A 27,586-nucleotide genomic window follows, 5' to 3' on the forward strand; every position below is an offset into this window, starting at 1 on the left:
GAAAGACAGAATGAGAAGAGGAGAGTCTAGAGGCAGGGGGATCAGTTAAAAGCTGATGCATTTACAATAGTATAAGGTATAGAGAAGTTATGGAGGCCTAAATCTGGATGGTGGCCATGAGACAGAAAAAGAAGCATTAATACATATTGTACTCTGATGTTGACAAGATTTGGCAACTGATTGGAAGTAAAGAGTGTGGGGAAGGGAAAAGACTAATCAAAGAAGACTTCAAAGTTTACAAACAAGGGAATGAATGGTATTAGTGGAATTCGGTCTTCTAGCCAATCTCCCTCAAGAACTCAACAAGCTATCAGTATGTGAAAAAAAAAAGGAATGGGCATCAGATCCCAGGTACAAGAGCTACATATAAGTCACTATGTGTTTGTCATTTTAGAATCCAGTTTCCTCTTTATAGGATTTATATGAACCTTCAGGCAATTATCTTAACTTCCTTAATGTCTCAGAAAGAAGCATTTGGGAGGACCCAACAAGCACTCACCCAATGTTTATTATATATGTGGCATTTTTCTAGATTTGAGAACAGATAGAAAAAAAATGAAAAACTATCTCTTACTTCAAGGAGCTTACATCCTACTAACAGGATGCATCATGAAAACAGATAAGGATATATAATAATTTGAAAAAAGAAACAGTACTAACAACTGTAGCAGAGGTTCTTAACCTTTTGTGTGTCATGGACTCCTCTGGCATTCTGATGAAGCTGTGGATCCCTTCTCCAAATGTTTTTAAATGCATAAAATAAAAGACATTGGATTACAAAGGAAACCAATTCTATTGAAATGCAGTTATAAAAATTTTTTTCAAGATCAGAGAACGCAGGTTGAGAACCCTAAACTAGAGAAATCAGGAAAGACCACCTCTAGGAAGTAGCACATGAGCTGAGCCTTGAATGAAGAGTTACTGAGTGATAGAGCTGATGAGATATGGGACTCTAGGCATGGGGGACAGCCTGTGCAAAGTCACAGAGCTGGGAAAAGGAATGCCAAGTTTAAAAACAGCAATTGACTATTTTGCATGGAATGTAGAGCATACAAAGGGGAGTAATGTAAAAATGTGAAAGCACTGTGCTAGAGCCAGAATGTAAAGAGTTTTAAATATTGAGCTGACTTTGTTGTTTGTCCTAGAGGCAACTGATCTTGAGTTGGGTGTGGAAGGAGGACTAAAAGTTCTTAAGCAAGAGAATGACATGGTCAGGCTTGTGCTTTAGGAAGATTATTTTGGCATCTATATGGGATCCAATTATGAAGCTATCATAATAGTCCAGAATAGAGGTAAAGTAAGCCTGAACTGGGGTGGTAAATGAGTGAGCAGAAAGAAGGGAAACAAATATGATATATGCTATGGAGTTAGAAAACCAAAAAAAGTTGATGTCATTAGTAAAATTAGGAAATAGAAGAAAAGGATGATTTTGCGTAGAAAAAAATGAGTTCTATTACATCTAACAATGGAACCATTCAGGTTTGTGTGTCCAATAAGCAGTTGGAAATGAAGGACTAGAGCTCAGGGACTAGGACTCATAGGACCAAAGATTCAAGTTTAGAAGTCATGAGCATAGAAGTGATCATTGCACAGGGTTGAATGAGAAACACCAAGCAGGAGACTTTAAAGAGAGAGGAAAAGAAGGCCATGGGTGGAACTTTAAAGGGACGCTTACATTTAGATGAGTCTCAAAGCAGATAGGAGAGGTAAACAAGAGAGTACAGTGTCAGAGAAGCCAAGGAAAAAGAGAATATCAATAAGGAAGTAGTAGTCATTGTTAACCACAAATAACTTCAGAGAAAACAAAGATGTAGAGGGGAAAAAAATCGTTGGATTTGGTGATCAGGTCATTCAGTAGTGACATTGAATGAAGTGGTTTCAGTCAAATTGGGAGCTGCAGAGGACGGGGCAGGGTTGAAAGTCTGTTAGGCTAGGTAATTTGCCCAAGCTTATAGAGCTAGTTAATGGATCAGAATTTAGAAGCCAGGTCTTCTGATACTTTCTGACCAGTTAGTAAAAACCAGTTAGTAAGAGGTTGAGGAGTGACAGGACAGTGAGCAAATAAAGGAAACATAAACTACTCTTTCTAGAAGTTTTACAGTGAAGAGGATGATAGAAATTGAGTAATATTTGTAATTAAGCATACACACTTAAGCATGTTTGCAGACAGATGGGGAAGAGTTGATACAGGTACAGAAATTAAAGATTCAAAAGAAAGAGGTGGAGATGATAAAAATAGGGGAGCTGATTAATAATGAAAGGGTCTTCTCCCAGTTTGATTTTTTTTTTTCATTAAAGGGGCCATCCCTTGAGCAACTACTTAAAGAAGCCTATTCATTGAATGGGTGTATCTCACTCAAAGTGAGAATGCTATAGGACCTTAGCCTGAAAGGGCCAGGGTCTCCCACTGCATCCTGAGCCAACTCCAGTCCTCCTGATGAATATCAGGCCACTGGATCCAGATAGCTCAGGAGAAGGAAGTGAGGTTGGTGACTTCACACAGCCTTCCCTCACTCAGATCAATCAACTGTAAGTCATGTCATCATCTTGATGTCATGGTCCTCTGAGAAGGAAAGACAAACACAACTAGGTGCTTGAAGATACTGAAGTGGGTGGGATTAAACTCACAATCTTAGAAATGAGCAGCACCTCTGACATCAGATCAGAGGGAAGAAGGATGAGATGGATGATGACACCTACTAATTCTGAGGTATGAAGAAAAGAAACTGAAGGAGCTCCTGTAATATGGTCTTGGTCTTAGCAAATTAAGAGATCATCTTCTAAGAACGGAGGGAGGAGGAATTAGAGTTTGAGTCCTAAAGACAGAGGAGAATGTTTGTCTGTGGGAATATGATGAAGACTGCAAGATCAATTCGAAAATTAGTATATATCAGTGAGGGCCCAATTTTTTATGAGTTTGGTCAGCTGGCAATGGTTTCCTCCCACAATAGTTAGCAGCTTGGGAATGGGAGTAGAAGTGGACAGTGAGGGTTAGCCAGAGTGGAGGATTAAGGAGAGCAGGTGAAAGATTTAAAGGGATGAGATATTCCAGGGTGGAAGAGAGTAAGTAAATCTTAAATTAGTCAAGAGAAAGAAAGGAGGGAGAGAAGTGAAAGCAGAATTGGAACAATGCATTGAGAGAACAGCGAGGATTCAAGGGACTGGATACCCCAATGAAGAGAAGACAGGTTTAGGGTAAGTGAGAATGGAGAAGAGGTGAGGGTAGAGTAGACTATACTGGAGAAGAAAATGGCAAACCCTTCCAGTATCTTTGCCAAGAAAACTCCAAATGAAGTCACAAAGAGTCAGACATGACTGTAACAACTGAACAACAACAGTAGACTAAAACAAAAGAAAAGCTACCTAGCACAAATTGGTGGTTAATATTTCTCTGCACACTTTTGAAAGGGCAAGGTAGTAGTTACAGGAGAAAATTTTAAGATCTTAGTCTTTTGTCCATGACAACAAGGGGTAAATAAAGAAAGGGAATGAGCTTTTATTAAGTACCTACTATGTGTCTGGACATGTGCTAAGTGCTTTACAAATCCTATTCTATTTGATCTTCACAAAACCCTAAGAGATCACCTCCATTTTACAGTTGAGGAAATTGAGTCAAATAGAAGTTAAGGGACTAGCCCAGGGTCACACAGCTAGTAAGTGCCTGAGGGAGAATTTGAACTAGCCCTTCTTGACTCCAAGCCTAGCGCTTTATTCACTACATCACCTTGGCTGCCCCAAGGATCATAGGATCAAAGATCTCATGGGTCTTCCTAAAATCATGCTGCATAGGTGACTGCATACATCACCTAAAAGTAAAACCAGCTCTTCTAATATCAAACACCCCAACAAAGATGCCAAAGAAAAAGACCTGTTAATGTGGGTAAAACACTTTCCAATGGAATTCATGGCTGGTCCAGAAAATTTTCTTTTTTTATGATCCTAACATTTAAACAAGCATTTCATAAGCTTTTCCTATGTGCTAAGTACTGGATGCAAAGACAAAGGAAAAAAATCCCTGCCTTCAAGAAATTGACCTTCCAGTTAGGAAGATGACACACACATAAATTGGTACATTCCAAACAAATTCAGAGTGGAGGGATGGGTGGTAGCCTTAGAGAGAGGCATCACCATCTCAAAGGCCCTTTCTGGCTCAGGGTTGGATAATTCTATCATTCTCTGTCTCTAGTAATGTCATCCATTTTCTAGGTCTACTCATCTTTTTTTTATTGTAGCCCCAAACCTTACTAATTTTCCTAATCCTTCTAAAGAAGTGTAATCAGGAAAGATCATGTGTACAAAGTGGAAACTAGGGATTCTAATAGTTAGAGGTAAGAAAGTAGTGTCTTCCAAGGTTGGCAGACAGCCTGCCCATAGGGACATGGAGTGATCTGTGTGAAGACTCTTAGCAGGTCTATTTGGTAGGACTATAGAAAAAGAGAAGGGGAGTAATAAATAAAAAGGCACTTAACTGGGCTAGTCCGGGGATGACAGACAAAGCCTTTCATTATTATATCAATAGGAATGTATTAAGTACCTACTATAGACCTGGAGGTACAAAGTAAAAAAAAGTACAAGGTAAAAAATGAAACCATCCATGCCCTCACTTCTAAAAACCACTAGCTCCAACAAAGCACTTAGAAAAAAAAGATTTAGTTAAAGACAAGTATAGTTATTATTCTGCTGTATTGGGAAGAAATTCAAATAAAAGCTGAATAACTTTTCAATGAAGTGTGTTCGGCTAAATTTTAATTATTTTCTCTTGAATCTTTAATCCATTGTGTTTGATTTTAGAAAAAGAAAAGAAAAGGTTAGAATTGGAGGAGATTACCAAGGTTATCTCATTCTGTCTGAAATTTGAACCCCACCCCAACCCTCCACACACATGCAAGATTTCAAACAGAGGTTCTTAATATCACAACTATCAATTGATACCTATAGCTATTTAGAAGGGTTTGTAATAGCTGCCACATAAACATACATTCTGCTCATTCCAATCAGAACCGGGAAAGAAATTGAAAAAGAATTCAGCAATAGGCCAAGACGGGACTGAAGACACAGCTTTCTGTTATTATTACCAGGGCAGAGGGGCAGCTAGGTGGTGCAGTGGATAGAACACCAGTGCAGGAGTCAGGAGGACCTGAGTTCAAATCTCACCTCAGACACTTAACACTCACTAGCTGTGTGACCTTGGGCAAGTCACTTAACCCCAATAGGTCAACTTCAGTCATCCTGATGAATATCTGGTTACTGGATTCAGATGGCTCTGGAGGAGAAGTGAGGCTGGTGACCTGCAGAGCCCTCCCTCACTCAAAACAAAAGTCAAGTGCAAGTCATGTCATCATTTCTCTGATGGCATGGTCTTCTTTGGCAATGAAGAACGAACACACACAACAGGGCAGAACCTTCTCAATTCAAAATTGAGCTATCCTTTAAAAAGTTATGGCATTCCCAATGGTGTAGGACTTGTAATGAAGATACTGCAATTTTGCCTCAGACCCTCTTCAGGAACTCAGAATCACACAATAGAGACTCCAGCAAGAAAAAAGGCAATTTTTGTTGGACCCGTATTTATGATAAAACTATCTGAAAACAATGAGGAAAAATATAGGCAAGACACACAAGACTTCTGCTCACTTTTCTGGTGTACAAAGAAACTAATTCTCTTCGTCTGGCTTCCTGATAGTACAGGATGCATCCTGAATTCTCTGCCACCTTCATAACCTTGCATCAAGTAGGAAAAATGTGGTACAAATGGAGATGTTGATTTATAATCTAATTTGATTCACTTGGAAAGAATGAATGTCACAGAATCATAGAATCCTCAATTCTTTGAGTGGGAAGGGGTCTCAGAGGCCATCTAACTCCACCCACACCTCTATAACCAAAAGTCCCCTCTATAACAGCCAATGAGCAGCCATCCAGCCTTTGCTTATGGTAAATCCTATCCTATACTTGTGAAGCAGATTTTGTGAACTCAATCATAAGATAGAACATTTATTCCTCTTAAGTTTCACCTTATTACATCTGGCCCAGCACTCTAATTTGTCAAGATCTTTTGCAACCTGACTTTACTAAGCAATGTGTTAGCCATACCTACCAGTTTTTATATCATCATCAAATTTGATGAGCATGGCATCTATGCCTTTATCCAATTACCTGATGAATTTAAAAAAGTTAAGCCATGCATGAACAAGCACAGATCTCTAGATTTTTCTACTACAGTCCTCCTTCCAACTTGGCATCACACCAAACTACTGTTGGGATCTGGCCATTCTACTCAAAAGCCCCATGTCTTCCTAAATGAATGCTCATGAAGTCCACTTTTCTATATTTTTCTGCCCCCCCCCCCAAAAAAAAAGTATGAAAAACTTTGCCAAATGCTTTGCCAAAGTTTAGATAAACTATGTCTGCAGCATTCCCTTGATCTGCTAGTCTCATAAGCCTGCTTTAAAAATATTAAAAAAAAGAAAACAAGAAGAAAACAAGGTTAATCTGACACAACCTGTTCTTGATGAAACTCTTCGTAATCACTTCCTTTTCAAGATGTTCCCTAAGAATCCCTTACAACAAAGCCAATCTAGAAATCTGCCAGGAATCAAAGTCAAGCTCACTAGTGACAGGTTTTATTCTCTTTCCATTTGAGAAAATCATTAAATTTGCTCTTCTCTAATACCAATCCTGTTATCAAACATTTCTTTATTTTTAATACATTTTTATACCTTTTGTCTTTACTACAAGCCTTTTAAAAGTTAGTTGCTCAGGAGTCATGTCTTTTAATGCTTTCACTACTGAAAAGATAGGCATAGTTCATTATGGAACGGTGAGTTGAAGTCATCAAAGAAATCGAGGTGCTCATTTATCTACCTACCTACTACCCTGGATATCAATTTCTAATAGCCATTTTTTTCTTTCTAATCCAAAGATCAGTCTCATTTGAAGAAAAAATAGAAATAACATTTTAAAACTACTGTCTGTCCATTAGCTCTTATCATTATTTCATCAAGACCAACTAGAAGTCCTATCCCTTCCTTTGATCCTCTCCTTTTCTCCAATATAACAAAAACAAGCATGCAAAGAAAATAAAACACCTTTTTCACAAGCTTTCCTTGCCCATCTCAGTTCATTCTGAACATTAGCTCTTCTGACACTATTTTTTAAATCATGTTATGTTTTAAAATATTTACATTCATGAAAAACTGTGAATTTTTGTATATTTTAAGGACACTCGGATATGAGGATTTTCCAGCCCTCTATTGACTAGATAGGGCTGTTTGCACAGAAACATTTCCAGAATTAAGCAAACTAACTGTGCATAGAAAATGTTATTCTCCCTAATCACTTTTTTCCTCTTACTATTGGTTAATTAATTAGATTTACAAAACTTGCCCCTGACAGTAGCCTTTGAGTATGTTCACAAAAGAAAATACAAAAACAAAAACCAAAACAAAACCCCCAAGTCAAGATTGTAATTCCTCCCTGAACAGAAGAACTCTCCCTACCAACCAGGAAGGGGCATATTCAAGAGACAAGTCTTGCATCATGCCCTAAAGGTCAATAAACCAAAACTTTGTCAGACTAGGAGAAGCAAGGAAATTCCAAAGTCAGGGTCTCTTTGGGAAAAGTGCCCCAAGCTCTGTGCAAATGAAAACTTGCTACTATCAGCAAGTGCCATGTGGCGGGTTTTCATTGTCATGAGAGTAGAAGGGAAGAGAGGCAATCTCTAAGGCAACTCCTTTACCTTCTAGAAAATGAAGTGTGCATTTCCCTCATGCTAAGCATGGTGAACTCTTCTTTTATTCGTATTTCCTGTTAACGTGGTCCACATACATTGATCATCCTGTCTCCAGGCACACATTTTCACAGACCTCAATTCTTCTCACTTTTACAATGTTTAAATGCCACCCTCTCAATTACAAAGATTTTGTGGTTTTAAATTTTTTTAATTTTTCTGGTGCTATCCTTTAAGGAAATTCCCATATACTTTCTGTCAACAAATAGCATCATCAACACTGAGAATTTATGAATTGAAAAATTTTAATTTGTAAACATATGTAACATGTATAGTAAACCTATTCATAATTTTTAATGAAAATTGAATTAATTTTTTATTTTAATAAGGTAACTAGGAATATTGAAAAGAGCAATGAAATAGCCAAAGAAAAGATACTTTTCTGCTATAGATAGGGATATAAGCAGAGACTGGATGTATGATTCCATTGCTACAGAGAACTCTCAGATGAGGAAATACTCAACCAGCAAAGGTCAGTATATTCTCTGAAACTTATGGTCTTAAAAAATGTGTCTCAGGGGCAGGCTTCGAACCTAGTTCTTTGGGATTCCAAGGCCAGTTCTCTATCCACCCTACCACACTACCTCTTTATATTCCATGATAAATATGGAATTGTGTCATTTTGAAATTAACCATAAGATAGTTCCTTAAATGTGATTACTAACCCATGCCCCACCAACTCTAGTTTTAAGTCTTTCCTCACTGACTTAAGCTAATGGTTCCTCAAGACATAAATCTTTATGAAATAGAATAGCATTATTGAGAAATCCTAAATGCTCTTCCTGGCACTCCTACTGAAGCCAGTAGTTTATTTCCATAATGTATTTATCCTAATGGAAGCCCCTTTTTGGGTAATGAAAGAATGGATCAGACACTACCCTGGGCCCTTTTTCCTTTATTCTTTATTCTCAGAACTTCAGAACTGTATATACCCTTAATTATGCATTAGACTGAGCATTAATACTCAGGTCCACAGGGATTCATAGTATGAAAACATCAGTCACATGTTATTAAATATAATTAATTATACTTACATTGGAATCTTAACAATGAGTCAAGTCAAAAGACTTCAATGTTCTTTCCACTCTGGTTGGACATTATCTCAGGAAACATAAGCACAGTGAGACATAGGGAGGGTGCTGAGAATAGGACTCACCAAAGTTGTAGACTGGCTGCCCTTATATCCTCTAACCCCTCATAGACTCACTTGATTAAAAAAATAAAAATCTGAATATTTTTTTCAAGTGTGTTCTGAGACCACAGAAATGGTCATCTAGTTCCTTTATCACCTCCAGGGTACAAGATAAAATTTCTACCTCAGGTATAGCTAATACCCAAGCAGCACTTACAGTATTTAGGGGTCATGAAGGGAAAAGGCATATGGGTGCAGTATTTCTAAATTGGTAGGTTAGAAGGGGATACAGTTGTAAAATTTTACTTATAAACTTGAGATTTGCTTATAAGCTCATTCACAAGATTTAAGCTCCACAGGGTTAAACTACATGTGTGCAATAGAAATGTATTTCTTATTATCTTTTTCAAGATTTTGGCAGTTTCAATGTATCACTATATCTAATGTACATCAAAATACTGCAAAAAAAAGTTTGATCTAAAAAGTTAATATTTTATGTAAAAAAATTCATTCAAATCAAAAGCAAACTTATTCCACTTTCCTCAATATATGAAACAATATCATAACTGCCCAGTATTAATTCAACAGTATCTTTTAGATAAAACCCTTCCAATCTTGATTCTAACAGTTACTAACTGTATGTTACTTAACATCTCTGAGACTTAAGTTTCCATCTAACAGTTTTCATCTACAAAATGAGAATAACATTTGTACTATCTACACCTCAGGATTATCACCTGTGGAAAGTCCTTTGGAAACTTTGTTAAAATAGATATTTCTTCCTGGTATTCCTTGAACCAAAAAAGCCAACATCCCTTCTAATTCTCAAATTCTGTGATTCCATAAAAATTGAAACCACCATCAAAATACTTGCTATTAAGTTAAAGACAGTTTCTAAGCTGAAAATTTTTATCAGTGTACTTTTTAATGATAGTTCAGTTGTATTTATGTGCTTAACATAGATAAGCTGTCAAGTCTCAAAGATCAAAGCCCTAGTTGTACAGGTTCAATATATTATATTTAAATTAAGAAACTTAGTTACCTACTAACAGTAATTTTGGAAACCCCAAGATATAAGTCAATCCCTGCTTCACATATTTGAACTCTAATTCAGTTTTTCAGTTTAGTCCAGTTGCAGGGGGAGAGAGGAAAACATTGGAAGGAAATTAGTTACAATCTTTCCTTATTTCTCTGCCCTACCTCCACTTTTATATGTACTGGCTTACCTATTAAACTTCATTTTTTTAAAACCATTCTCATTAAAAAATGTGCTGAGCTTGAAGAGCAAAGAGTTCCTGACACTGACTTTTTGGGAAGCAAATGAACTTCAAACTCTGTATGATAAGTTACCTCAGAGTGTCCATATTAACTAAAACTGGATTGGTATTTCTTATGAGTGAAGGGAGGAAGGCAAAGACTGATGAGAAAAATAAACCTCTAACTTTTCAATAAGACAATTTGGGAAATAACCCGTTAATCTGAAAAGCACATTTGAAGAATTTGGTCATTTATTCACCCAAATTGGGTGGGAACTATTAACAAATGTTTAATTGATCTGATGACTAGTTACACATTCAATTAGCTATACCAACTTAATCTTCTTTGAAAATATAAACTATTCATTTTCCTGCAGTCAAGGCATAAAATCAAAAAATAAAATGAAAATCCCCGCCCTCTTCAAAGAAAATTTCTAGAGTGTGTTTTCTTCCAAGATTCTAATCTATTAAGAGTCCAACCTCCAGGAAGCATTGCACATGTGCATATACATATAAACACATCTACAGGAAAATATATCTATATGCACATTTCAATATATTGGAAAAGTTTCACTTTCCCAAAGAGTTGTCTGTCTAGCATAACAATATAAAACTGGCTTTAGAACCAATCCATTCTTGTTATTATTTCAAAAATATGCCAGGGAAATTGTTCAATAAAAATGACCAAAAGATAGCAAAATTGTGTTTTTCTTCTTAGGAATTCAGCCTTTAAATTGAAGATCTCAAAAATATGTGATAAATGCTAACTCATGGAAATCCTTAAACACACCCTTGAGAAAATGTAAAGTTTTATTTTTCCTACTTTTTATAGAAGAAAAAACTAAAAAACCTCCTCTCCCCCCCCCCCCGCCACAAAATTACATTGTCAGTGACAGCACCAGAAAGAACATTTTGCAGGTTTCCTTGTCTAGTCCAGGACTCTATCTAGTAGACCAGCTGCCTCTCTGAAAGAAAAACAAAGACTAGTGGTCTTTGATCTGTCAATAAGCTAACAGTACAAAAAGGCATATTTGGGGGAAAGCACAGGTCAGCCTGACAAGTCAGTCCTTGGAAGCCCAAAGGGAAAAGAATGGAAGGTCTTTAATGAAACTTCATTCAACTTCTCCTAAAATGAATCTTTCATTCATTTACTGCAGAACACATGAAAAATAAATCTGGATTAAAAAGGGATTTCGTTGCTCATATTTCTAGTCAGTACCAAATATGAAAGACTATTTGATTTTTTTCCTTAGAGAAGACAAACAGGGAATATTAAACCTATTGAACATCTTTCTTAACTGACTCCCCAATGCCTTCTTTGTCTAGGCTACAACAGCTTAATCATTTACAATTCTAGCAAACAGTGAAGAAAAATCTAGCTTTAACCAAGCATCATTCCATCAGTACTTTCAATTTTTAACTGTGAATTTTGTTTTTCTCTCAATTCTTAGTTTCAAGTGATTACTTGGCAAATTCTTGAAACACCTCATTGACCTAGATTTTGGTAGAGAGGTTAAAAAAATAAAGTCAAGATGAACTTCTTAAAAAGCTTAACCATTCTTCATATACACAAAAATTAGCCATTTAATAGTTAATTTAGATAAGATGTATGCTTTGTTTCATTCATTTTTATTTGATTTTACTATCAAGCAGCTCATATGGTACACAAAATGGAGTGCTAGACTTGGAAGCAGCTATACCTATGTTCACATCCAGCATTTGAAAAGTACTATATAACCATGGAAAAGTTATTTAACTTCTCTGGACCTTTGTTTTCTTATCTATAAAATGGGGATAAAAATGCCAGTAGTACCTACTTCACAGGATTTTCATGAGGTTCAAAAGAGATGATTGCTTTGCAAATCTTAACATACTGTATAAATGTCAGCTATTATCATGATTCAAGCTGAGTCCAAGAAAAGTAATAGATTCCCCAACAAATGTTCATAGCTGGAGTCTCTAAGAATTGTTCTATGTTAGTAGAAACTAAAAGGCTCTATTTCTATTTTGTCCTTTACATGCTATCAGTTGAACTTTCCATCAATGGATATTTAAGTGAAGATTGATTAAAGAGGTGTAGACAGAGACAGAGAGGAAAGGAATAGTATGGGAACTAGAAGCTGAGTCTAAAAAGCAGATAAAGAGAAAAAGGGGAAAGCTATACAGAAAAAAAGAGAAGGGAGCCAGAGAGGATGATTTGGGGTTATAATGATGGGGGATGATGTGATACTGTGCTGAAAAATTGATATCTTTTCATGGAGATCCATTAATAGGATTACAATTTTATGTCCTATAGATGAAGAATTCCCTACCTCCTTTCCATTTGCCAGAGATAACTTATCATCCTCAGGTTACAATTTTGAAATGTCTTCAGCCATCCTGATGTGTTCAATCACCACTTCAAATATCCTATATTATTACACCCATTTTACTCATTGTACTTATGGCTCCCTGAGGAGTCTGCAACACAATGAAGCATGGTCAATATGAAGAATTAATCAATCTGCAAGCATTTATCAGGTAACTACTGGGTGTCAGGCACTGGGAAGACAAAGACGAAAGATGGAAGTATTTGCTTTATAGACCTAAATGAAAGGAAAAGGGGAATTTTTCAACAGTCCAGGTTTCCCTTAACTTGGCCCACCATTTTTCTTCAGGCTCACATAGAACAAGATCTATGAATTTCTTGAGTAGACCAACAGTAGTTTTCTCACTATGGGCCATATTGCCTCTCCTATTGGGAAACCACGCCCCTCTTTAAAGACAGGTTTTTGTTGGATTGAGGCTGTATTCCCAGCACCCTTAGCCTCAGCCAGCTTGCCTTGGTGCTCTGTTTAAACACAGAATGACAGCTCCCTAACATAATGTCTAAAAACCTTGTCTTATCTTTTTGTGAAAGCTACTGTATCAAATTTGTCCTAAAAATAGCAGAATGACCTGTCCTGTACATACTGAGAATTTTCACAGGGAATCAAGTGTTTGGGATGGAAGGAGGAAGGTTAACACTGAATCAGCTCAGCCCTGGGCATCTGTTACAACACAAGAGACTGCCAGCAAATGCGCAGCATTGTTGCCACCTTTGCTCTGATGAAGATTGCAGTTTTCTTTCGTTGCCTTCATTTCAATCTATCTCGCTCACTTCTTAATCAGGGTCTTACAAGGAACCACTAAAGCTTTGTATCTCCAGCTAAAATCTAGTTTAGAGCACAGGACATGATAGATACTTAACAAATGCTTGTCTATTGATTGATCTCAGTATTAGGGAATTAAGAAAGAGAGAGGAGAAATGTTGCAAACGGCATTGGGACTCGCTTTCTGATATCACTCAATGGACACGAAAGTAGCAGCTGAAAGAAATGTGTTCAGTCCATCCTCTCAGCAGAGACATGAGAGACTACCAAAGAAGAAACATGGCCTGTGTTTTCAGACAGCTGTTCACACAGCAGCCACTTATTAAATGCTTGTTAATTGACTGATTAATCTTAGTTGTTTTTCATTATTGAAAGAATTCAGTGGTGTATAGGGATAAGAGAGCCTATACCAAAAAAAAAAAACTGGTGTAAAGAGAAAAAGTGCCATCACTATAACTTATTAAAAAAAAATAGCTAACATTTACATACCATAGTACCTACCATGTACCAGGCACCACGCTAAGTGGTTTATAATTACTATCTCATCTGATTCTCACAACAGCTCTGGGAGATAAGTGCTATCTGTTTTACAGATGAAGAAACTGAGTGACTTGCCCAGAGCAAGTATCCAAGGCTAGATTTGAACTCAGGGCTTTCTGATTTCAGGCCCACCACTTTATCCACTGTGCCACCTAAATATTCACCTAGACAGAGTGAAGCCAATTCTAAAAACTCAATTATGAGTGTCCTTTAAAAATAGTTCAATCCAAAGTTATTAAGATAAAGGCACGTGACTTGTAGTCAGATTTTTTTTTTTTTAAAGCATGGTGCTCATATAAGTTTTTCAAGGTGGAAAATCTACTTGGAATGGAGCGGGTCAATCCCAATAAATAAAAAAGAGAGGAAGTCTGACTCTTGCCTCTTCTTCCTTCTCCTCTGCTGAATGGCAGGCAGTGTGGATCAAAAGTGGCTATATTCAAATGAAAAGTTTGATTTTCATTCCAGAATTTAGCCTCATTTCTCTTCTAAAGTTCATAATGGGCCTGATTTTCCAATTCTCACCCAGGAAAGCTTTCTTATCTTCAATGAGACTTTACTAGGCAGGGCAAAAAAAAAACTGGACCCAAGATGATGTCATATCTCTCTTAAGTATCTTTTATACTAGATGCCAGGGCATTTTTCTAGGGAAAACTGAGGTTGCTGATTGCAACTTTGCTTTGACAGGCCCTTAGCCACTTATTAATCTCCCCTTAGTTTACGATCCCTCATTATTCCAGTATCACAAAAGACTAAGAAGAGAGGAAGAAAACCTGCAAATGAAGAAAAGTGCCCAGAACAGTTTGGTTGTTTAATTGTTTTTAGTCATGACCCCTTTCTGGAATTTTCTTGGCAAAGATACTGGAGTGGTTTGCCATTTCCTTCTCCAGCTCATTTTACGGATAAGGAAACTAAGGCAAACAGGGTGAAGTGACTTGTCCAGGGACACACACCTAGTAGAGTGTCTGTGGTCAGATCTGAGGTCTTCCTGACTCCAGACCCAGTGTTCTATCTACTGCACCACCTAGCTCCCCAGAACAGTTACCAAAGCACATTGAGACCCATGTTCTGATGACAGGCCTGGTCAAGGGAGGGGGCAGCTGAGGGGGGAAATGGGATGACTTTGTCTGAAAAGATCTGCATTCCTGTAAAGGCAGTGGCAAACAATTAATGCCCATGAAAAGCAGGCACTGTTGGCAAAAAGATGAAAGGAAGGTGGCTTTCCTAAGGTCTCTCTCATTGGTCCAGAATTTAGACTTACATCATTGTCACTGACTTTGGAAATACTTTCAGGGGTATTCAAAGTCAAGAATAGGCAGAGAGCTTAGTAGCAGAGGGAGAGAAGGGTGAGACACTTATCACACAAAGCATCCCTCAGAAAAGGAGAAGGACATCAGGCTGACAAAGTACTCAAGACAGAGGAGTGACAGGCCAAAGAGAGGCCATGGGGAAGAAGAATGTCCCTCCATGATGATGCCCTGGGGAAAAAACTCCAGTCACTCTACCCTACTTACAACTTTGGCAATACTTTACCTATCTGACAACCTCAAAAATGCAGAATACAACTAAAAACCTAGAGAGAGGCCCCCTAAAAATATCTCTGAGTACTTAATCTATATGACACAAAGGAGATGTCTCCTTCAATATGCCCAGAATGCATTCAGCACTTGCTCAGGACCTATTAATTCTTCCTTTATAAACAATTGTAACTCTCTTGGTTACTTAGTTTCCTAACCCACAGCATACTAGAAACATCAGATTATAAGGATAGACAGTCTGTTTGAGACAGGCACACTGATGATAGCACATAATGATGATTGACAATCTATCAAGAAAGAAGACAGAAATGCTAAAAAAGCAAAAATAAACAATTCAAAAGACACATTCATCTATGGTTACCTTGGGACAAGTTGTCCTGTGCACTTCATCAATCACCAAGGATATCACTGGATTTACAACTCAGTACATACAACAACCAATGCTTATAATGACCCTGAGTCATAAGAATAAATTATGTCCTGGATCCTCTGAAAAGGAAGGCTGAAAAATGCACACTGCATCTTAGAAAGATAAAAAAGAGAGGTGATGTTAAAGAGTTTTATTAATACCAACTCACAAAAAGGACACTTTAAGATTTATGGGGGGGGGGGGGGGGGCGGAGCCAAGATGGCGGAGTAGAAAGACACACATACACATAGTTCCGAACCCACAACCCATAGAACATCTACAAAGAAGTAACTCACGGCGAATTCTGCACCCAGAGGCCACAGAACATTGGAGCAAGGGAGATTTTTGTTCCAGAGAGACCTGCAAACCTCTGGCGCCGGGACTGGGAGCTGAGTACAGCCCTGCCATGGCCGCGGCACCGAGAGGAAAAGATCCGAGCGGGCTTCAGGGACAGGATCTCCAGCAGCCACGTGGGTTCCTCCACCCACAGGTGACAGGGGTCGGTGAGAGGGTCTCTTTGGTGGGTCGAGAGGGGAGTGGGGTGCCCCCATAACTCAGGCCCCCTCAGGAGGCAACAGCGGAGGCGGGAGCAGACCAAGGCTCCCCAAGCAGGCAGGAGCCTGGATCCATTGTTGAAGGTCTCTGCATAAACCCCCTGAGGGAACTGAGCCTGAGAGGTGGCCCTGCCCCTACCTGAGCACCTGAACTTAATCTCACACTGAATAGCAGCCCTGCCCCCGCCCAAAGCCCTGAGGCTGGAAGCAGCATTTGAATCTCAGACCCCAAACGCTGGCTGGGAGGATCCGGAGGCAAGGTGGGTGTGAGGAGAATATTCAGAGCTCAAGTCACTGGCTGGGAAAATGCCCAGAAAAGGGAAAAAAACCAAGACTATTGAGGGTTACTTTCTTGGTGAGCAGGTTTCTCCTCCCCTCCCTTCTGATGAGGAAGAGCGGTGCTCACCATCAGGGGAAGACACGGAAGTCAGTGCTTCTAAATCCCAGCCCACTCAATGGGATCTGTTCTAGGAAAAGGTCTTAAAGAGCCCAAACAATTTTCAAAATCATGATAGAGAGGTGGAGGAAAAACTGGGAAGAGTAATAAAAGACTTGCAAGCAAAGTATGAACAACAGATCAGCACCCTGCTAAAGGTGACCCAAAAAAATGCAGAAGAAAATAACACCCTGAAAAACAGGCTAACTCAATTGGCAAAGGAGGTTCAAGAAGCCAATGAGGAGAAGAATGCTTTCGAAAGCAGAATTAGCCAAATGGAAAAGGAGATTCAAAAGCTCACTGAAGAAAATAGTTCTTTCAAAATTAGAATGGAACAGATGGAGGCTAATGACTTTATGAGAAACCAAGAAATCACAAAACAAAACCAAAAGAATGAAAAAATGGAAGATAATGTGAAATATCTCATTGGAAAAACAACTGACCTGGAGAATAGATCCAGGAGAGACAATTTAAAAATTATGGGACTACCTGAAAGCCATGATCAAAAAAAGAGCCTAGACATCATCTTTCATGAAATTATCCAGGAAAACTGCCCTGACATTCTAGAACCAGAGGGCAAAATAAGTATTCAAGGAATCCACAGAACACCGCCTGAAAGAGATCCAAAAAGAGAAACTCCTAGGAACACTGTGGCCAAATTCCAGAGTTCCCAAATCAAGGAGAAAATATTGCAAGCAGCTAGAAAGAAACAATTCAAGTATTGTGGAAATACAATCAGGATAACACAAGATCTAGCAGCTTCCACATTAAGGGATCGAAGGGCATGGAATAGGATATCCCAGAAGTCAAAGGAACTAGGACTAAAACCAAGAATCACCTACCCAGCAAAACTGAATATAATACTTCAGGGGAAAAATTGGTCTTTCAATGAAATAGAGGACTTTCAAGCATTCTTGATGAAAAGACCAGAGCTGAAAAGAAAATTTGACTTTCAAACACAAGAATGAAGAGAAGTATGAAAAAGTAAATAGCAAAGAGAAGTCATAAGGAACTTTACAAAAGTTGAACTGTTTACATTCCTACATGGAAAGACAATATTTGTAACTCTTGAAACTATTCAGCATCTGGGTACAGGGTGGGATAACACACACACACATGCACACTCACACGTACACACGTAGAGACAGAGTGCACAGAGTGAACTGAAGAGGAGGGGATCATATCTTAAAAAAAAAATGAAATCAAGCAGTGAGAGAGAAATATATTGGGAGGAGAAAGGGAGAAATGGAATGGGGCAAATTATCTCTCATAAAAGAGGCAAGCAAAAGACTTTTCAATGGAGGGAAAAACAGGGGAGGTGGGAGAAAAACATGAAGTTTACTCTCATCACATTCCACTAAAGGAAGGAATAAAATGCACAGTCATTTTGGTATGAAAACCTATCTTACAATACAGGAAAGTGGGGGATAAGGGGATAAGCAGGGTGGGGGGGATGATGAAAGGGAGGGCACGGGGAGGAGGGAGCAATTTGAGGTCAACACTCATGAGGAGGGACAGGATCAAAAGAGAGAACAGAAGTAATGGGGAACAGGATAGGGTGGAGGGAAATATAATTAGTTCTTACACAACACTACTATTATGGAAGTCATTTGCAAAACTACACAGATCTGGCCTATATTGAATTGCTTGCCTTCCAAAGGGAAGGGGTGGGGAGGGAGGGAGGGCAGATTGGCAGACAGGGGCAATTTGAACTCTCGGTGTTTTGGGGTGGGGGGAGGGGACAAAAGGGGAGAAAATGTGGAACCCAAAATTTTGTGAAAATGAATGTTAAAAGTTAAATAAATTAATAAAAAAAAAGATTTATGAAGCTTTTTCCCACAAACACTGTGAGGTGGATAGTAAGTACAAGTATTATTGTTCCCATATCACAGATGAGAATGCTGAGGTTTAGAAGGGTAAAAAGATAGTCCTATAAACTTGAATCTTTGTTATTCCAAGTCAAGTAGAATAATAATCTATTATACCTCACTGCCTCTTTTGATATTTTAGAGGGTTGTTATCATCACAAAGAAAATTACCTTGTGTAAAACATTTCATTTTCTATATGTCATATAAAGGTATCAATGAAATGCTTGTTAATTGATTGATTAGTGCTGCTTAGACTGTCCACGGATGTCCCTGCCCTCCCCCTTCCAAAAAGTACACCAGTGATAAAATGAATGCAATCAGCATTCATAACAAACCCAAGAGAGTACATAGCATAGAGGACTGAGTGAAGAAATGTAGAGTTCTGGGTCTAGAATCAGGAAGACCTGAGTTTGAACACTGCCTCAGATACTCACTAGCTGTGTGACCCTGGGCAAGTAACTTAATCTGTCGACCTCAGTTTCCACATCAATAAAAGAGGAATGATCAGAGCAATTAAACTCCCAAGGCTGTTGTAACGATCAAATGAGATAACATATGGAAAGTGCTTTGCAGATCATATAACTTTTGTACATAGTAAGCACAATAAAAAATGTATTAGATATGATGAATTGATATTTGTTCCTTTCTGTTCATCCAAAAGAAACTATAACTTGCTCTGAGTCAATGAACAGGTACTTATTTTCAAGGAACCTCTAAGCCTACTCAGATTTATAACTAGGCTCTCACTGCTACAAGGCATTCTTTACTTACCACAATAATCACTACCCTTCAGCAGGTCCTCATTACTTCAAGCCTAAATTATTGGAATACCCTGCTGGCTGGGCTCCTGGCCACAAGTCACTCCCCACTCCAGTTCATCTTACACACAGTTGTCAAATTGTTCTTACTACTGTGCATGTCTGATCGTGTCATATAATAATCTCCATTGGCTCCCTGTCATCTACAGAATCAAATATGAATCTTCTGCTTGATAAAGTCCTTCATAACCTGAATTTCTACACATACATGCACACACACATGCACACACACATGCACAAGCATATGCACATACGTGCACCATTGCAGCCTTCTTACATCTTCCACCACCACACATGTTCTTTGAACCAGTGATACCAACCTCCTTGCTTCTCCTCACACAAAATACTCCGTCTTGAGACTCTGGGCAATTGCACTGATTTATGCCCATGCCTAGAATGCTCTTCTCCACCTCCCCCCCCCCCCCCCCAGGGCTTCTTTGTCTTTTTTACTACAATCCCATCTTCTACAAGGAGAGTTTCCCAATTTCCTTTCATTCAAATGCCTTCCCTCTACTGATTATCTCCAGTTTTTCCTGTTGGTACCTAGCGATGTCCATGTTATCCAACCTATTAGACTGTGAACATCTTAATAGTAGGGACTATCTTGTGTCTTTCTTTGTACCCTCAATGCTTGGTACAGTGCCAGATACACAGTAGGTGCTTACTAAATGTCATTGACTAATTAATGCACAAGTTGTAAAGTGGTATGCCCAGTTAGTGGAGCCCCTTCCAGTGTGGAATGTAATTTGAGTCATCAGTTTCTTAGCAGGACCCGGACAATAAACAGGATGTTGTGTACAGGGTAGCAAGTGGCTCTATGCCTTCTATTATTATTTCCCTTTTTAAAACAGCAATAATAAAAAATAAAAGAAAATTTTTTTTAATTTAAAAAACCCAGCAATAGTAACTTTGGTGTCAGGGATATTTTGATGGTTAATAGCCAAAAGCATGGAGGGCTTCGATGTAACCCTTCAAATTTTCTCATCTGTAGTTTGAAACATGGTTTTGCTGTGCTGTTTTTGTCAATGATGGGGAGGGAGAGGGGGGAGAACTTCCCCAAGCTAAAACCTGATAATCTTGCTTCTGAAATGAAAGCACTAGCTTTTCAATCTTCCAGTTCCCACCATGACACATAAACCAGAAACAAAGTCCCTGGTAATTAGCCTCAGGACAAGATCACAATGTAGCACATAGAGATCTGAGATTAGCAATTGATCTCAGTGTCTCTGAATCAAATGTTAGCATGAAGTCCCTTACAATGCCAAGGGCATGTCCTTAGAGTTATAGCTCTAAGTTAAATTTTAGACACTTTTGAAATATACATAGGCATGGTTTTCTGATTTGTCATTTGCTCAATAGAAAGCATTTTAATACATTTCTAAGTCCTTCTTCTTTATTCTTGCTGCTTACACAGCCTCAGAAGTAAGGGCTTGGTGCCTGGAATAGGAACTAAGTACCAGAAATGATAGGAAAGGATTTGGGTGGTGAGAATGGGACAAGTACTGAGAATTTAAAACTTCTTTGGGTCTTGTTTTTTTCTCACTTGATTCTCCAGAAGCTGCTCTCAGAGATGAATCAATTCCTATGGGAGTCAAGTGAAAACTGTTGGTTTAGACCAAGTAGTAAGGTGGGAAAACTTCAAGGAAACACAAAGAATCCCCCCAAATTATTTTCTCCCCCTTTCTCCACACCCCCCACTAACCTGAAAGACATACTCCCAAGCAGTGGGAGAGAAACATAAGATTTTTTAGCATGTTTTTCAATATTTTTTCCTCTGGTTGGTGTTGAGTGATTTGTTCTTCCTCAGTAACCCTGACACAGTCCCTTAACTTTTCCATCCATATCTCTTTACATAAAAATGAAAATAACAATGCGAGTCTCTCTCATGAAACTGTTAAAGCTAATATTGTTTTTAAAAACTGTTAGTACTTCAAAACGTTAAAAGCTGTATAGATATGTTCAACAGTTGTCATCAGTGTGTATTCACCAAGTCCATGTAGGGTGTGTGGCATGGTACTAGAAAGTAATGAGGATGGAAATTGAAGTAATGAAAGGCACTCCTTATGCAGAGGAATAACTGGCAGGTGTGTCATTCATAGATAAGGCCATCTCAAGGGTATTTTGAATTTAGAGAAGATGCCAAAATGGTATGATGTTCACATGCTCCCAAGTTTGAGGGAGGGGGGCAATAACAGAGACAAGAAGAATAGTGATTTTTTTTAATTTGGTGTATTAGACAGGAGCCAAAAGAAACCTTAAAGATAATCTGGTCAAAATGCTTCATTTTACAGAAGAGAAAATTGACTCTCAAAAAGAAAAACTGACCTGAGGGTAAAAGCTGGGACTTTCTAGTCTCCTGACACCTATCCAGGGCTCTTGCTATGATACCATACCACTTTTCACATTCCACCTACAATTTTCAAGAAGGAAGGAAACTCCTACAGAGGTGGCATTTATTCACAAAGGCTAGTATGAAGACTAAATATATATGACCTAGGATTTTGAAAATGTGACCAAAATCAGCATGTTCAAAAGGCCTAATTGCTAGCAATTATTGGCATCATCTGGTTCGCTCAACCGTAGGCAATATCCTGGCCCAAATTCTTTGAGACCAACTCTACACAGGACTCTACGAAGCTCAATTGCTAAATACTGGCTTAAGTAGAACTCAAGACAGGCAGAGAAGACAGACTTTGAAACCTGACTTATACAGGAGAAATTTAGCCACTATCAAAACTTCTATTTTGGTAGACTTCAACAAATTACAATATCTAGCATATAGCTAGTACTAAGCTATATGTGGAGTTATGAAAACTTAAAATTGCACTAAGACTTTTGGATGATTCTGTACAATACACCCTGATCCCTGACCACAAGAAAGGACTCTTCCAAAATGATGAACATCAGCAGTAGCTCCAGACTTTGCAAGTTTGAACTATGAATGGTTAAAAAATTTTCTCAAGATGCTAGGTGATTATCCTAACTGCATGACTTGGTGCCCATGGGCACCAAATGGAAGCTATTCTACAAGAAATGACACAAGGCTATTTACAATATGTTTACTTTGAATAGTCTAATTTATACCTTTAAGAACACTCAATAAATCCTAAAGAAACTATTAGAATATGTTTCTGTTGCAAGGGCTGGCTTTAAAGTCAGGAAGACCCGAGTTCAAATCCAGAATCAGCCTTTTACTTAGCTCTGTGATCTTGGACAAGTCATTCAACCTCTGTTTGTCTCAGTTCCCTTGTTTGTAAAATGGGAATAATAATCGCACCTACCCTCTCCCATGGTTGTTGTGAAGATTAAATGAAATAATAATTACAAAGTGCTTAACATAGTACCTAGCATATAGTAGTTGCTATATAAATGTTAGCTATTGCTAGCTAATATTATTATTTCCCTGGAAAACTCTTTTAGGTAGATAGCATGTAAAAGTCACCAAGAAATTTGGATATTTCAATAACAGTTCTACACTGCAAAAAACACTACTTTCAAAGTACATTAGAAGTATCTTGAAAGTATGCAAGAAATCATAAACCCCTATGAGGGGTTAGTGAAAAACTATGACCTAACAATTAATTTGAGGGTTTGAAAATCTAGTTAAGTAGCAGCTTGCACTAGGGAAACCCTACTCATAGCCAAAGATCTTCAGGAATGTGCTCTGATAGCCCAAGAATTAGAAAAATGGACCAACAAGGCCAGCACAGCTTTGGAAGACTAAATTGATACCACTAAGTGTGGTATTGAAATGGTGTCAGATCTTAGACCAAGCTAAGATTAAGGTCTTCAGAATATTGAATTATATCTAATTCATTATATGGCAAGACTTAGACCTACTACATATAACACATCTAGTATCCTAGTTCACCTTAGTCATCCACATAAAATTTAGCCTCAGAAAACAGCGCTAAGAATAACTGATTTCTAGAACTCTTCTAGATCCACAGAGTTAGCCAAAGATATGTTCATATTGAAGCAGAAAGACAAAGTCCTGGTTTTGATCCTAACCAACTGGGTGGCATTGGGTAAGTTATTTCATCACTCTCGGTTCCCTCATCCTCAGAATGAAGAGGCTGGACTGGATGCTTGTAAGGTCCCTTCCAGTCCCAATATTCTATGAATCTACAATAAAAACTGCATATAACCAAAGGAAAAAAACCAAAGAAGTCCTACTGGGATGACCTGTAGAATCTTAAAGAGTAAAGCAGATATCAACTACTATGGAAAAGAAGCAAGATTTGGCCATGAGAAAAAGAGTACCTCATTTTAAGGAAGCTCAATGAACAAAACTTCACAAAGAAAGAGCCTAAACGGAAACAGGTTCAGGGGAGAAAGGAAGTAGTAACATCAGCTAACAGCAAGGAGATGTTACCTTGTATGGAGAGAACAGCTAGCATAACTCAGGCTTCTCAGTCACGCCTACATCAATCAACAAATCAATCACCAAGTATTTATTAAGCACCTGGATAAGAGCACAAGTGACTTAAACAAATCACTTTTCCCAAGGAGCTTACATTCTAACAGAGGAGACAAAAAGTATATGTGAGCATCTACAGAATAATTGTGAATAACAATAAATACAAAGTAGTGAAATACGAGGTAAATTAAAAGAGTTCACTAATAAACATTTATATAGGGTTATAGGTTCACAGAGCACTTTACAAATATCATATCATTTTCTTTTTACAACAATCATGGGAGGTAGGTGCTATCCCTGTCTTATCAGAGGACAAAGATGAAGCAGACAGAAGTTAAGTGATTTGCCCAAGGTCACAAAGCTAGCAGTTGTCTGAGACTGAATTTGAACTCAGGTCCTCCTAATTCTAAGCCCAGAACGATAACCATTGCACCACCTAGTTACCACTAGCAGCTGAAGGAACCAAGAAAGACTTCCTATAGAAGGTAGTACATGGAAAGTGTCACCTTGAGCTTCATCCTCTAATTCAAAAGAAAGATGGTTGCTAGACAGACAGATAAATATAGCATAGTGTGGGTAAAATATTAAAACTAGTAATCATTCAGTGTTCAGTGACTACATACAGAGAAAATTCATTTATTAGTTGTCTAAATTATTACTTTTATCATTCATGTAGCTATTAGACAACTGCTTCCAGATGAGTGAAGTCAAGATTTCCCCTCACCAGGCTTTTGCCAGGAGCATCTAAACAATCCTATGACCCTGTTTACAAAATAAGAATGCTTCATCTCCGACCCTGAGATCCTTCAGAATAAAGCAGGTTTACTCTTCTATGCATGTTCAACATCTAGAAAGAAATACAAAGGAATTATTATCTATCTACCCCATCTGACTCCTTTCACATGGGTTTTCCATGCCTAGTGAAGTTTGTTGACTGTCTCCAGATTTCTTCTCAGTTCTGAAATGGGTTCTGTTAGCAGGAGTTGCTGTATAAATACTTACTTGATTGCCTCTAAGGAGCTTACACTAAGAGTTGAGCAAAGAAAGCAGATTAACCATTTGAATTTGTCCCCCTCCCCAGTTTACCCACCACCTCCTTTCTCCCATCAACGGGAGCCTTCCAGAATCACCATCCCTCCACCCCAATATGCAGCTCAGGGGAATCAATATATTACTTCTGCTAATCCTCCAACAACAAGGGTTTCATATTCATTGTAGGGAAATTAAGTTGTCCAAGAGGCAAGAAAAAGGGAGCTAAGAAGGGAGACTCTTCCACCCTCACAGCCAGATTAGTACCAGTGCTGAGCAGCAGCCTACACCGACCGGAGCTAGGTCTGTTGGTCACATGCTGCTCTCAGCCGCTACCTAGCAACAGCAAAACCCAAGGAAAAAGTTCTCCCCTTCTCCACCTCTTCCATTCTCCCTTACTTTATTGTTCTCTCTCTCTCTCTCTCTCTCTCTCTCTCTCTCTCTCTCTCTCTCTCTCTCTCTCTCTCTCTCTCTCTCTCTTTGTCTCTCTCTCTCTTTGTCTCTCTCTCTTTGTCTCTCTCTCTCTCTCTCTCTCTCTCTCTCTCTCGTTCTCTCTCTCTCTGTCTCTCTCTCCCTCTCTCCTCTCCCTCCTTTCTCTTTTTCTCCCTTCACTCTTTCTTTCTTTCCTAACCATATTTATCCTTGCTCTCACTTTTTCACCTTTTCCCTTTCTCCTCTTCAGCTCCACTCATTCTTGTGTGCCTCTTACCTCCTTAACTTTTCTTCTTGCTCCTTTTCTTCCCTTTTCTCCTATCTCCCAATTCCCCCTTCTTTCTTCCTTTCTCCCCTTTCCCATTCAATCCTTCATCCTTAAGTCTTTCTCCGCTCCCCCCCCCCACGCCCCCGCTCCAAATTCCTGGGTCTGAATCTGTTTGAAAGAAGTTTAAAGAGCCTCAGACCAAACAATTGCGCCTGTAATATATTCTTTAGAATGATGAGCGGACACGCACGCGCGCGCGCGTACACAAGCAAGAGTAACCCTACAAACCACATTTTAACAAGGGAAAAAGAAAAGTCACGCTCCAAGCACCATCACCTCCCCTTTGTACCAGCCAGTCCCAGACTTCCCCTCTGCCTGGGACTGGTCCTCAGACGATGTGAGCATTACGTGATTCTGTTTCTTTGGATCACAAGGGGCGAAGTTTTGCAGGTGCTTCGTAGAGAATGGGGAGGGGGGAGCGGAAATAACACACACGAACTCTTGGAGGGGACTCCCTTTGCAATGAAGCCCAAGTGGGGGGAAAAAAAGTCAGAGGTTTTCAAAATGAATGAATGGACTCTGATAAGAAAGTCATTCAACGGCAAATCAGAAAATGATTTGGGAAATCAATCTCAAGTTTCAGAACAACTTTCTCCGTCCTTGCAATCTCTCCTATGGTCCAGCCCAGGGAAAGACTGATAGGGTGAAGAACTAGACTGTATTTTCAAGTGGGGAAAAATGAAATCCCTAGAGGAACAAAGCCCTGAGTGAATATGAGGTAAACTGTCAGTGAAACTCGCCCGACTACTCTTTCAAGCGTCTGTCCGTCCGACTTCCCTCCTCCCTTAGGGAAAAGACTGGGAAAGGGGAGCTCCCATCTTGTTCTCTAATGGTCTGCAACCTGAACAGCCCCAGGGACAGCCAGAGAACTTGAAAATCCTCTCGCTCCCCTGGGGACCAGGGAGCCTCCTCCCCCGCCTTCAGACTGGCGCTCCGAAGGAGCGCTAGGGTGCTGGGCGCTCGGCCTGCGGTAACTCACCCTGGCCATTGACCTGTGCTGTGCAAGCAAAAAGGAGTATCAGCAGTTTGCAGGCAACGACTGTCCCTCCGTCCATCCTGGAACGACGGCAACGAAGTCCCATTGGTACCCTGGGATGCTAGTGTAGCAGTGTGGAGAGCTGGGGGGAGCCCAGGAGGGGCTTCCAGCAGCACAGCTTGGTACCACGTGGCGTTTTTCCTCTTTTCTTGATCCTTCTTCGGCTTTTCACCTTATTTCCCTAGTTGTGGCAGAAAAGTGAGTTCTACAGTGGAGACATAGTGTTTCCTACTCAACTCTCCACCCTCCAGACATTGCATAAAGCCATTTTTAGTCAACCGCCCCGGAACTAGCAGGAGGGAATCCAATGGGACAGGCCCCCTGTAGCCCGCCCCTCCCTCTTGTACTTTGCAGCTTTGAAAGTAGCGGGGATGTTCATACACACATTCATTCTCTCTCTCTCTCTCTCTCTCTCTCTCTCTCTCTCTCTCTCTCTCTCTCTCTCTCTCTCTCTCTCTCTCCTCTCCTCTCTCCTCTCTCTCTCTCTGTCTCTCTCTCTGTCTCTCTGTCTCTCTCTCTGTCTCTCTCTCTCTCTCTGTCTCTCTCTCTGTCTCTCTCTGTCTATCTCTCTCTGTCTCTCTCTCTCTCTGTCTCTCTCTCTGTCTCTCTCTCTCTCTGTCTCTCTCTGTCTCTGTCTCTCTCTCTCTCTCTCTCTCTCTCTCTCTCTCTCTCTCTCTCTCTCTCTCTCTCTCTCTCTCTCTTTCTCTTACAGCAATCTCTATTCCCCCGACTTTACATGCCACAGAGGCGAGTTAGCACACTAAGCGACTGATCTGACCTGCACTATTTTGCAATCTACAAATTGTCTTGGAAATGAAAGAAAATGAAAAGAAAAAGTCCCCCCTGGAGAGATACGCTTCATTCCCCTTATC

General features: G+C 39.3%; 1 protein-coding gene across 2 annotated transcripts in view; it reads right to left on the minus strand.

Moving 5' to 3' along the window:
* Positions 1-27,029, minus strand: part of LRP2 (LDL receptor related protein 2) — a 253,428-nt gene extending 226,399 nt beyond the window's left edge. Inside the window, exon 1 of one of the 2 annotated variants that reach the window (XM_072612238.1) lies at positions 26,658-27,029. In XM_072612238.1, the coding sequence (XP_072468339.1) occupies positions 26,658-26,760 (103 nt within the window). In that variant the 5' untranslated portion in view covers positions 26,761-27,029. The remainder of the gene's footprint in view (positions 1-26,657) is intronic. The other variant, XM_072612237.1, reaches the window with a different exon arrangement.
* Positions 27,030-27,586: the final 557 nt, after the last annotated feature.

This window comes from Notamacropus eugenii, chromosome 5 (genome assembly GCF_028372415.1).
Source record: "Notamacropus eugenii isolate mMacEug1 chromosome 5, mMacEug1.pri_v2, whole genome shotgun sequence".
In the NCBI taxonomy this organism is placed as follows: Eukaryota; Metazoa; Chordata; class Mammalia; order Diprotodontia; family Macropodidae; genus Notamacropus; species Notamacropus eugenii.